General features: G+C 44.5%; 1 protein-coding gene across 6 annotated transcripts in view; it reads left to right on the forward strand.

Annotated features, from left to right (window-relative positions):
- Window positions 1-668: 668 nt before the first annotated feature.
- Window positions 669-12645, forward strand: part of PAN3 (poly(A) specific ribonuclease subunit PAN3) — a 76570-nt gene continuing 64593 nt past the window's right edge. For all 6 annotated transcript variants that reach the window (XR_006178094.1, XM_042867044.1, XM_042867046.1 and 3 more), the window contains exon 1: window positions 669-1128. Coding sequence is in view for 5 of the 6 variants with exons in the window: in XM_042867044.1 (XP_042722978.1) it covers window positions 684-1128 (445 nt within the window). In the remaining variant the exon portion in view is untranslated. The remainder of the gene's footprint in view (window positions 1129-12645) is intronic.

The raw sequence follows: 12645 nt of genomic DNA on the forward strand, positions 1-12645 counted from the left end.
TGGGTAATTTTTTCCCTCAGAGAAGACACAAGGCGCTCCCGATCCCACACTCGGTGCTTTCCATACCCAACTGCGGCCAAGCGCGCTTCAGAACGCGACGCTTTCCCTCCCCAAACCCCGCTTGGCTGAACGCACCAGCAACGCGACTGAGGAAAACCTGCGAGCATCCCGAGAGACTGTGCAGGCGACACAGCGGAGCCTCGCAGAGCACGAGCGCTGCTCGGGGGAAGAGCACTTCTCAAAAGCAGCACAGCCGGAGGGACTCCCTTCAGGCAGAGGGGAGCCCCGGTGCGCCGCGAGGGGCGGGAAGCAGCGCGCCGGGGCCGGCTGACGGCCGTGCAGCACCCACCGCCCCGAGGCGGCCACCGCTGCCCCCGCGCCCCGACCGGCGGCGGCAGTTCCCAGAATGCCCCGCGTCGGCGCAGGCGCGCCCGGGCAGCCGCTCAGGAAGAGGAAAATGGCATAAACAACCCCGGGCGCCGGGACCTCCGAGCAGTGCCGCCGCCCCCCGCCGCGGGGCCGCCCCAGCGGAGCGGAGTCGCCTCCCCTCTTTTCTCCCTCCCCCTCCCGCAGTCCGGAGCCCCGGGGTGACGGCGGTCCCCGCGCCCCTTCCTCCTCCTCCCCGCCCCGTCCCTCCCTCCCTCCTTCCCCATGGTGCCGACCCCGGCAGCGGGGCGGCTGCCATGAACCCCAGCGGCCTGCCCTGCTCCTCGCCGTCGCCGGTGTTGGGGCCGCCGGCGGCGGGGGTCGGCGCGGCGGGGCCGGCGGGCGGCGGCGGCGGCGGGGCGGGGGCCGGAGGAGGCGGAGGCGGCGGGGCCGTGAAGCTGAAGTTCTGCCGCTACTACGCCAAGGACAAGACCTGCTTCTACGGCGAGGAGTGCCAGTTCCTGCATGAGGAGCCCGGTGCCGCCCCCGCCGGCCCAGGGCCCGTCGCTCCCCTCGGCGCGCTGCCCCTCGGCCTCCCCCCGGCCGCCGCCCCCCGGCCCGGATACCCGGTGCCTCACGGGGCCAGCCCGGGCCCGGCGGCGGCGGTGGTGGGGCCGAAGAAAGCCGAGCTGGGGGCGGGAGGCGGAGGAGGAGGAGGCGGCGGCGGCGGCGGCGCGGGGCTGGATGGCCCGCGGCTGGCGAGTGAGTACGGGGAGGACGCGCCGTTCGTGGGGAGGCGGTTACCGAGCGTGCCGTGGTGCTACAGGAAACAAATAACAACAGCCATGCTGGCTGGGCCGCTTCCCGGGCCGTCCCCGTACGCTGCTCCATCCGAACCCTGCGGGGAGGACGGCTCAGAGGGGGTCTGTGTGGCTGCGGCACCCCGCCGGTCCGGCTCCGTGGGCGGAGGGGAGGCGGTGCTCGGACGGCCGTTCCTTGGGGCGGCCCGGGTCGTGCCTCGTGCGGACAACTTCGGCTGAGTCTGAAGTTGGAAGTTTGGAGCGTCCCCGTTGAAATATTATTCCGCTCAGAAAAATGCCTGCGGTTTGTAAATGACGATTCTGTAACGATGTGTGTGCGCGCCGGCTGCGGGAACGGCTCGGTTTGCTCAGCACAGCCCAGCTGCCTGGGAAGTGTCATGCCTCTTTGCGTGAATGCATTAAGCCTGGTTGCATTATTGATCTGTCATAAAGCTGGTATTTGTTTACATTAAGTGACTCAGTGTTCATATCCAGGTGCTTTTTGTGTGTGTCTGTGTGAAAGGCAGATGTAACGATGTTGAACTTCCTTCCTGTGTGAAGTTCTTAGCGCTTGATACATGTGTCAGGAGCCCAGGTGGTGAGCTCGTGCCATTGAGCAACGTCTGTGCGCTGGAGAGCTGGGCAGTGCGTTGCCTTAATGTGGCATTGCTGTGTCCACTCTTCCAGGAGAACCCTGAAACATAGGATTGCTCAACGGTTTCTGTTAAAAGATGCCATCTTTAGTTGTTGTTTAGTTGTTTTATCAGACTTCAGTTGTTTTAACTGAAGTCTGTTGCTTTTCTTTCCTAGCATACAAACAGATGGGAAAGATTCACCGGTGATTCCGTCTCTATTTCTCTTTTGGATGGAGTTAGGTGTGAAATGCACTTTTAAAAAATGATTTCCTTTTATATAGAGTTAAATCTTGTTAGCTACTGATTTCAGTCTTGGGGAAAGGATGCAGAGCTGACATAGGGATAAAAGCTTTCATATGAAGGATATTCTTTATTTGTTCTCATACAGAAGAATTCTAAAATTTAAGTCCTAAAGATAAGAAAAAAGAAACTAGAACTTGTGTGCTCAGTGGTTGATGTTGCTGAGTAGTTAAATTATTTGGAAATCATGCTTTGAGTATGTTTCAGCTCATCAGAGGTTTAAGGCTCTGTAGAACTCTCTGCAGTTGCTGCTGATGTGAGTGCAGCAAGAATGGACAAACCCCTCCAACGTGTTATTGGCAATTCCCTGATGGGGAAGCCTCCTCACAAGAAGTTACAGAAGGCAAAAGCTTGAGCTGGTAAATGAGTCTCTTGTATGAAGGGGTCTGTCTAGGGTAAGAGCAAAGGAAGAAAGGAGGGAGAGAGTGATGAAAGGTGAAGAACCATGGAGTGGGCCCAGTCTTGCCTCTGGGCTGCTTTGCTTCGTTTCATTAAGATATTTGCTCAAAATCTGGAGTTGATCTGTATAGGTTCTGAAAGCTAATATTTAAAATTCTTACCTTGCTGATGTCCTGCTGTATGATTTTCAAGTGGATGGAATGGAAACTTTTTTTTTTTTTTTAATGGACGTAGAAAACAATACACAAGGTTTCATTTAACCCTAAATTCTGAAGTGAAGAATATGGAATGAGAAAGTGCCCAAAGGTAGCCTGCCTGTACTGTCCCACTGCCCATCTTCCCTAATGCAGAAGCACTGTGGCAGTTTTTAGGTACACATGTATGTGTGCTGACTCTTTCTTGCTAGACCCCAGCCTCATTTGGTGCATGGAGCAGATAATGCTCATTGAGTAATTAACTGTGTAGTCCTGTTTATTATTAAAAGTGGGTCAGTGCCTCATTCTACCATGCGCGTTACTCTAATCCTGCTTTGAGTACAGGATTATTAATTTACTTATAGGTTTTTCTGTGGTAATCATGAAGGTTCCCCAAATACTGACTTAATTTCACGACATAGGTGATGGGGACACTGAGTGGTAAGGAGGAGAGCAGTGAAAAGACAAGAAGTATTTCAGGGCAGAAGTATTTCAGTACCAGGCTATCAAGTGAAACAAGCAGGTGACGTGTTCAGAGCTAACCAACAGATATTTCTTCACACAATGTGTGGTTAAACTGTTCTATGCCATAGATGTTTTAGATACTAACATCTGACAGGAGGTCAGAAAGTCATCAGATACCATTGGAAGAAAGCTCTGTTTGAGGTTACTAAATTCAACAAAAACACAAAATTCATTTTTGAGTCAAACTCATCTTCCACCCCCCTGTGGTTTAGAGCCTTCTGGGAAACCATGCCTTATCCTTGCCTCAAGCTCGTGCTTTCATCTGCACAAGTAACTGTTGTCTAGCCTCAGAGCTGAGGTGGTGAGCTCAGTGTGCCTTTAACCTGACTACTTTGGCTGTTTCTGTTCTTGGGGAGCTAGACTACCAGTGCTGATGAATCCCATCCACTTTCAGAATGTAGCACCCTCAGCCCCACAGCATTTGGAGCACAGATGTTCAAAGCACTGTTCCTGCTCCTTCTGTTGGAGGAGTGACTGTTTGGTCTTCCACATGAGGTGTGCAGTTGGTCAGCTGCAAAATAAGAAACACAGCTTGTGATTACCTGCTTGGAGTTTTTTTTTTTTTCTTTTTTTTTTTTTTTTTTTTTTTTTTTTTTTTTTTTTTTTTTTTTTTTCCTTTCTATCCTCTATCACAGAGATAAAGGAAAGAAAGAAGAAGCATTGGAAAAAGGTTTATTCAAGGTTTCTTCCAATGGGCACAAGTACCAGGTGTCAGTCCAGTTGGCAGGTGCCAACCAGGAGCAGCAGTGGTGCCTTGCTTGGGAAGACTGCAGAAAGAGCAGAGATGTCAGAATTGCTGTTCCTGGGCATTTAGGGTGAAAGATATGACTGATACGGTTCAAAGGTGCAGCTCAGGAAAGGGCAGGTGAGAGGCATGATGGCATGAGAAACATCTCATGTCTGCTGTCTCTCTGTTTGAACCTCTGTAAAGAGCAGTTCAGTGCCTGCATTGCTGCTTGCTGATGCTCGTGGGAGGGTCTAAGGAAAAGTGTCATTATTTTGAAATCCAGTTGTAAATTTTGCCATAAAACATAGGATATGTGGTGGCTGCTGCCAGTGCTCCGTTTACCTGGTGCTGATGTGCTCTGAGCTCTGTGACAGCCGAGCCAGTGCTGCTGGGCTGGGGACTTGAGGAGCTGACCATGGGCACAGTGCTGCTGCTGGCTATTTCTTGGGCTTTCAAGCCTTCTTCTGTACGAAAATCCTTCATCTAGGAAACTTGCTTTTAAAACAGATCAGTGTTTCCATCATGTGCCTGAGATAATTCCATCAACAGTGCTGCTCTGCCTTTCTCCACAGAGAAAGCCTGTCAGTGCAGGCTTTGTTGCCTGCCTGTGAGAAGAGGGGAGAAAACTACGGAGGCTCGGGTTGTGTTGGGTTGACCTACTGAAAGTGTTATTACTGTTTTGTCACCCTGTAAGTTGTATGTTCTGAGGCTGATTGTATCCGTAGTGGGTATTGACTGCTACTGTAACAACTGTATGCAATTACTTGGCAGTTAGCATGGTGAGAACTATGTTTTAGGTTTGGTTAAATCCGTAAGCAGGCTAGATTTGGGGTGGAAAGACTTATAGACTTGTGTATGTTCTGCTTTTTTTTTTTTTTTTTTTTTTTTAATTTAAAGTGTGTAGGCCTTTACTAGTCCATTCTTCTTTAAACAGAATGAAGTAGTGGATGTAGAAAAAATGGGAAGATAAGCCATTCAGAAAAATAGATATTAAAGGTAATCTGTTGGATTATGCTTCTTAATGCAACAAAACAATGGTGAGGATTATTCTAAATATGGATTTTTATCATCATCTCTAGTAGTGTTTGAGTATTTGTAGCTTGTAGTATTAGGAAACCGTCAGTTAGCTCAGACTTCAAAGGTAAATATGGCATGGTATGCAATATACCAGCCTCTTTTCCCCTGTTTGCATACAGAAAGCAGCTATTGCAGTTAAAGTGCAGAGCTGAGAATTTCTTTTCCAGAGCTGTTTGTACTCCTTGTAAGTGATGCTATATTGGTTGCCATATTACCCCGAACTTTCTTATTAGAGAGATGCTTCATCTTCTAATTTTCCTGGTGACTTTTCCTGGAGCTGGTAGAGAGTACAGTTTTGATAATGTTGTACTCTCAGTGTTTTTAAGGCATTGGAGATGATTCTGAGAATTGATTTTTGGGGTGGTTGGCGACTGTTAAACACCTGAGAACTGAAGACTAAAACCAACAAGTTAAGAGATGCATGGGAGTAACTGAAAATTACTGAATTAATTTCATGTCGTCTTGTCTCGTGTGTCAGCTCAAGAAATTCAGAAATTAATAGAGATGGATTTTTTTTCTCCAGCTTTTAAATACTTAGTGTGGAAGTTGGGAAGAAAATGGAGAACTACTGAAGGGGTTAAAGAAAAACAGAAGGAAAGACTTCTGAAATCTACAAATCGTATGGGGTTTTGAGGAGCAGTGTTAACATGTGAAACTTTTTAGGGGGAGGGGGGGGAAAGCATGCTTCTGAAACTGATTTTTCTCTATTTATATACTTCGAAGGTTTTCTTTATTGTGTGAGAAATAATTCAAGTCAAAATATTCCCCGGGAATTACGGATACTCTGGAGTACTTGTGATTATTTGTTTCTGGTAGTACCCACTGTGCGTTGGTATCTGAGTGCTTAACAGTTGTTACAGTTTCAATTGTTTTCTTATTTCAAAGACAAAAATAAGAAGGAGTGTTTGTTGGGGGGGGACAGTCACAGACCTTGTGTGAGTGAACTCAAAGCTCATCTGTATGATAACAGTTTGAAGTTTTGGTAATGTTTTTTAAGGTACTGAGCATCCCTGCTTAGTTTCTGTCCAGCAGTTATTAGATAACTGATTTTTTGTAGGTATCACTGTAGGAGTGGGCCTGCAGGAAGGATTTGAATGCACAGAAAATAGTGACCTTGGGGACCAGCTCAGAAAGAGTTCCCTGTGTAAGGAATCACCTAGAAGCAAATTTAGACTGCTGCGGGAAAAGTGGACAAATGGTAAGTGAGGGTGAGGTGAGAAACACAGGGAGGAGCAGCTCTGCAGGACCTCAGGGGCCAAGCAATCTCTTGGTCTTGAGGCAGCTGTTGGAAAGGGGGTCAGTGGAGGGATTTAGCTAGTAAGCTGATGTGGCTGATGTTCTCCTTATCTATTGCTTTCTGGTAATGATGTAATACGTTATGCTGCCAGAAAAATGGTATGGTGAGTCCCTGTGTATTGAAGCTGAGTTGGTGTAGATCGTGCTGTGTGCTTGTGTGTGTTCCATCAGTCCCTTGGAAGTTAAGTTCTGATGATGTGATTGTTTTGTCTGATCTTCAAAGATAATGGTGTGTTTAGATCTGATTTGTATTGTTTTATTTGCTTCCTTATGGCCTCTTACTCTTCCCTTTTCTCTGAGAATTGAGATATAGAAATAATTCAAACACAGAAGTCATAGTAAATACATGCACTGTAGAAGTTGTAGTCAGACTGGTTACATGATATGAAATTCTTGTCATCTGTGGGTAGGCTCTCTCTGTCTTTCAGTTGTTTTAGTGCTAATGAAATGGGCAGGAAGATCCTTCCTATCTTTTTTGTCATCTCTTTTCCACTCCTATTGAAAATAACCAAGGCAGGACTTCAGAACATCTGCATCCATTTCATACAGCTGTTTTTATATTAGGAAGTTCAATTTTAGGTACCAGAAGAAGGGTGTTAAAATTAAATTTATATTTAAAAAAAAAAAAATTGTGATATATTGAACAACTTCATGCAATACATCAAGAATAGTGAAAGCTATTAGAGAATGTTTGTTCTGAAAGCTTTGATATGAAATAGTTACATTAGCTTCAATTGCTTCTCCTGATAACAGAATGCTTCTGATGGCTCTTTTTCAAAAGTATCGTTTTGGGTTTATATTATCACTGTGCTTTTGGACTTAATCCATGAAGGAGAGTCCTGCTGTTCTTAGATGCAATACAAAGGCTTTCATGGTGCAAAAGGATGGTACCTTCTTTCAGGCTTTTTCAGATGCTTCTATGATAAGAGAGATCTTTCTTTCTTTCTTTATTTTTAAAGACAACCCAGTCATTTAATTTTATGGTGAAGATTACTGTTTTCCTTTGCTTACCCAAGAGTATCTCGTCACTTAGTGGGAGTGTTTGTAAATATGGCAGCATTTCCCAAACTGTTTTGCTTCCTGTCTGTCTTTTGGCCAGGTTGATTCATTTGTGCTGTCTGCCCTCTGACCACACTTTCATTTACAGCAGCATAACCCAGTGGTGTACTTCTACTTCTTGCTCCTCATGCCTGGGGGTTAGTGCACATGTCTTTGTCTACTCTGCCTATTTCAGGGCTTATTAGTTGGATCTGGAAAGCGGTTGTGTTTGATGAGAGGTGTAAAATAAGACCAGAAGAAGCTACTTGCTGTAGCAAGCAGTAACAATAATATTGCTGCTTTCTCTGCAGTTCCACTGAGCTGCATTTACTGATACGTACAGTGCTCAGCAGCTGCTCAAGAGGTACATAAGCAGGGCAAGCACATCTAGCACCTGGCTATTTCCCCATACAAACACGCCAGTGCAGAGTAAGAGAAACAAACGTTCCTCTGACTCCACATTGCTTCGAGGACGCTAAACCAATTTTCTGAGTCTTAAATGACTTGCCGTAGGCAGGCTTTGTATACAAAGTTTTATTGTTCTAGACTCAGTGTTAGGATAGCTAACTCTAAAAATTCCACTGGAGGTATGGCACTGTAGTTTTTGCTGTTTTATATCTAGCTGAGATAACAGCTTGGTCTCTGAATGCACGTGTGCAGAGAACATGTGAATAAGCTTACCCAGCCTCTGTTGAGGTGGAGAGTGCCTGCAATTGTGGCTGCTCGGTGAGTTCCAATCAAGATTGCCACTGTAAATAAATACTTTTGTAGCATAAAGTAATTATGGTAAGGTTGTTAGGCAGTGTAGCAATATGATTTATTTCATCTGTTTTATTACCTTGCCAGACATCTTCATGTAGTTGTTTTGAAAAATATGTCAACAAAAATCTTTTCAGGTCTTACTTCAGTCTGTTCATTTTTGGTCCTGTTTATCCCATTATTGTAAAGAACATTAAGAACAGTTCACTGGATTATCAGTGCTGATGCCAAGGTTGTAAAATCAGTACAGGTTAGTGGAGTATTTGTTTACTATTCAGAATGAGAATAATGGAAATGTCACATTTTCAGATAGCATTAGTATTCAGATAATGCTAATAAGACAAAACAGTGTTGAACCCACTGATTCCGCTAAAGCACTCCTGTTGAGTTCATCACAGTACTACTCAAGTACCTGGGCTGTGATGAAATCCTTTGTGCCTGAAAAAAAGAAAATCTTTGAAATAGGTAACACAGAAATAACCATCTGTTTTACTCCCCCCGCTCTTTGGTGCCTGCATCTGAAGGGAAGCCTACTTTGTGCTAAAATCCTGTGGGTGAAGAATTATGTAAGATGATATTTATTTTTAATTGCAGCTGTCACATTAAGCTGCAGTGTTACTCACCAAGCAAAATGTTATTGGATGAGTACGTAAAATATAGAAAGTACCTTTTGGATTTCTCAATATTTTTCTTTTCCCCCTGGAATTACTAGAATGTAATCTCTAGCTTTAATATCAGTGGAATTTAGACACTTCTTGTTTTCATTTGTGTCTATCTAACATGTTTGCGTTTATTTTACCACTGGACTCTTAGTTTGCATAATTATTTTTGTATTTTGATGTTTCCTGAAAAAGGAGACTAAACTCTTGCTGTTCCCCCCTCCTTCCTCAAATCCATCTCTTCTCAGGTGCACTTTATCAACCTTTCTTCCTTTATAAGGAAGCTGTAGTTCCTCTCCAAGGAATGGTCTATTGAAAATTTATGTAACTTCACCATGTTACAAAACAGAATCACAGAATGGCCAAGGTTGGAAGGGACCTCAAGGATCATGAATCTCCAACCCCCCTGCTACAGGCAAGGCTGCCAACCTCCCCATTTAATACTAGACCAGGCTGTGCAGGGCCCCATCCAATCTGGCCTTGAACACCTCTTGGAATGGGGCATCCACAGCCTCGCTGGGCAGTCTGTTCCAGCACCTCACCACTCTCTCTGTAAAGAACTCCCCCTCCCTCAACTTGAAACCATTTCCCCTCGTCCTGCTGTTATCTATCCTTTCAAAGGGTTGACTCCCTCCCTCAAAACACGCTCCTGACAAGAATGGCCAAGCCCAGATTTTCGTTAAATTGTTGTCCAAACTTACCTACAGTTATAATTGATGATTTATAAAAGAAGAAAACTCAAACTTGACTAACTTGTATTTGTCATTCTAATAGCACATTTTCAAAGCGTGTGCTTATGCCAGGAGAGATCCAGGGAGACAAATCAAATGCGAGGTCCATTAGAATAGAACAACTTCTGGACTTCTGTTTTCCATTTTGTTTTTAGTACCGTACTGCTTTTGTGGTGAAGTCTACAGACTTCTGGTTGAAGATCTCCTGTGTAGGTTACGTATGATAAATGACTTTTTTTTCCTTTAATGCTCTTAACTGCCTCTGTCTTTGAAGAGCAAGGGAGAATTTATGATTTGCCAGCTATTTGGCAGAAGGAAGATAAGCACCTTCTACTTCTTATGGAGAAGGCCAAGTGCCAAAACCAGTACAACTGCCTCTGCTGTTTAGGTATTTGTTTAGTTTTAATTGCTGAAACAGCTGTTTCCGTCCTTTGTGCAGCAGAGGAGTAGTGGGGAATGCACTTGTTTGGTTTTATAGCCAGTGCAGGGATTTCTTACCTATGTCAGCTGCATATTTTCTGTTAATCTTAATTTTCTTTCTGCCTGCAACTGGGAAGCTACTTTAAGGAAGCGAGTGCTTCTTCTGAAGCCAGTAGTTACGCTTACTGCTTCTCAAGAACTCTGTTGAAAATAGGACAGCTTTCTTAGCAATAGCTCCACTGCTCAAATGAGCCTCACTTCTCAACACTTTTTCTGTGGAATGCATTCTTGTGGTCTTTGTCCCTCTTCTAGAAGTGTTTTTCTGGTCTGTTTGGATTAGTTGTGTAGGAAGGCAAATAGCTGAAATGCATCTTGGAGTAAGTGCAGCAGGTGGAGCATCAGCAGAATTCAGTGGTGGGTCAGCACTCAGTTGCAGCAGTCTGAGGAATCCCTGCAAGGGGGCTGGCAGCATAACCATGCCATTGGCCTTGAGAACCTTTGCACAGCTAGATGGTGGCACATGTTCTGAAATAGCTTTTTCTATCTAGAGTATCCTGCATGTCAATAGAAAGCCTAGACTGTAGTATGAAACATCTTTGTGTGATATGGATTGGCTTGTGTAGCAAATGCTGCTGGTATTTGAGCAGCGTTAAGAGATCAACATTGTGCTGTACAGCAGTGGCCTCCACACTGCTCAGCTTAGGATTGCTGCAGGAAACTTGCTGCTGTTTGCAGCTTGAGCTGCCTGGCACTGTGGGTACTGCATCTGGGTGAGGAGAAGAGCAACTGGTCCTGCCTGCTTGCTTCTGCCCTGTGTTGGCTCCAGTGATTTATTTGGATAATGGGTGACTGTAGCTATAGCATCTTGCTGGATTACTGCAGTTGAGCTGTGGGGTTTATTTCATGCAAATGGGGCCTTTCTCTTGCCTTGCTAACTATGGTAAAATCTTCACTTGAAGGTTTTCTACTTTCCTTTTTCCAGTTCTAATGATTTTGTGTACTAACTGTATCCGTCCAAGGGAGAAATTAAGCTAAATGGGTTCTTGTGTTCACTCTGATGTAGTGAGGAGCAGTTGGGGAAGTTGAGCCAATTGGATGTTAAGTGTTCAATAGACTGGAACATCTCATAACTGGTGCTGTTATCTAGGGGAGTCACATGCTTTTTAAAAATTGGATATATTCTGAACTTCGATGGAAATGTAAGATGAAATGGAAGACAATGCATATAGTATACCTTGAAATGATGCTTGTTCCTCAAAGCTGAAGGTCTTTGTGGTCTTTTACAGTCAAGATGTAGTTCCTGGTAATGGCTGAAATGCAGACAGTTTTAAAATAGGTAGACAGTATTGTGGACCCTAAATAACTTGTGGGCAGGCTAGCCTGAAACTACTTATTGCTACAGGTGGATTTGCTATCTTATAGCTTTCCTGTGAGAAACATATTAGGACTTTGGCGGAAAACAGTTGTGTTAAAATGCTATCCTCCACAGGATGAGTTAGGTACTGAAAGAACAGGTAAGAGAAAAATAATTGGTGTTCTGCACACATTAATTTCCATGGCACAGTAGTTCAATGGTGATAATTTTTCTATTCTCTACCCTCATTTAGAAAATTTACATTCAAAAAGATATGTTTTTACCTGAACAGCAACTTTGTCTTTTTTAGGGCTGGAGAAGGAGGAGTTGTGAAGTTTGTTTGGCTGCTGTTCAGAATTATGAAGGAGGAACTAGGGCATGGGTGGTGGAGACAGCTTTATTTTACTATTCCCAGCTGCCTTAAAACATTTTTTTTTTTTTTTTTAATATTTTCATGTTATACTTCTAATTAGCATCTTTAGAGCCCCTTAGGTGTATTCCTCAACTTTTTCAGAGTATACAAATAGTGTTGTAACTTTGGCAGTGATACTTCACAAACTTGTTTTGACTGCAAAGCTCCTGTGTACTGCAGCGGAAGTGTTGTGCTTTTTTGATCTCTCCCCATTCAGCTCTTCATTGGTGCTGCTGTTGGTGTTAAGCCCAGCTGGCTAGTTCATACAGCTGCAGGCTTTGAGTGTATCTGCCTGGAGTGTGGGTGCTGCTCGTGGTTCTGGTCTTCCAGTCCTCCCTGTGATTTCTTCTGACTGTAGTACTTCTTTTGCTCTTCGCTGTACCTGTAGTGTGGAAACGGTTTTGTGGTTTATATAGTCTCTTTTGGAGTGGAAATTCCCATTCTGGTGAGACTGCAGGGGATATAAGCAGCATGTCATTAGCTCTGCTATAAAATTCCAGCTGATTTCCCTTGAGAATTCAGGGCAGGAAGCTGTTTCAGTGTCACTGGTTGGCTGAAAGTCCACGCAGAAGTTTAAGTTGGGTACTTTGGTACAGGATGTTCTTCCGAGTTGGATATGTGCCTTCCTACCTTAGAGCTACCAATTACTCATGTCTGTTGGCTTGTGCTGGCCAGGCCATGCAGATTAGTGTCGTTATAATTTGCTGTGGGTGTTTTTGCAGAAGCTTAATTTGAATTGCAACTTGTATACAACTGTACAATCTTTTGTTATCTAAGTAATGACCGCATGAGTGTTTTGTGTTAATTATGACTGCTCTTGTTGTTCTCCTTAGTCTCACAGTGGTGAATTCATTTATTTGCAGTTGAAGTGCAGTGCTTGCATGTATGTCAGGGCCATTACTTCCAGACACGCAATTTAGTGAGATTAATTTCTCCAGTTATATCCTTAATGT

Source organism: Lagopus leucura, unplaced genomic scaffold (assembly GCF_019238085.1).
Source record: "Lagopus leucura isolate 7727_CA_CO unplaced genomic scaffold, USGS_WTPT01 Super-Scaffold_100001, whole genome shotgun sequence".
Lineage (NCBI taxonomy): Eukaryota > Metazoa > Chordata > Aves > Galliformes > Phasianidae > Lagopus > Lagopus leucura.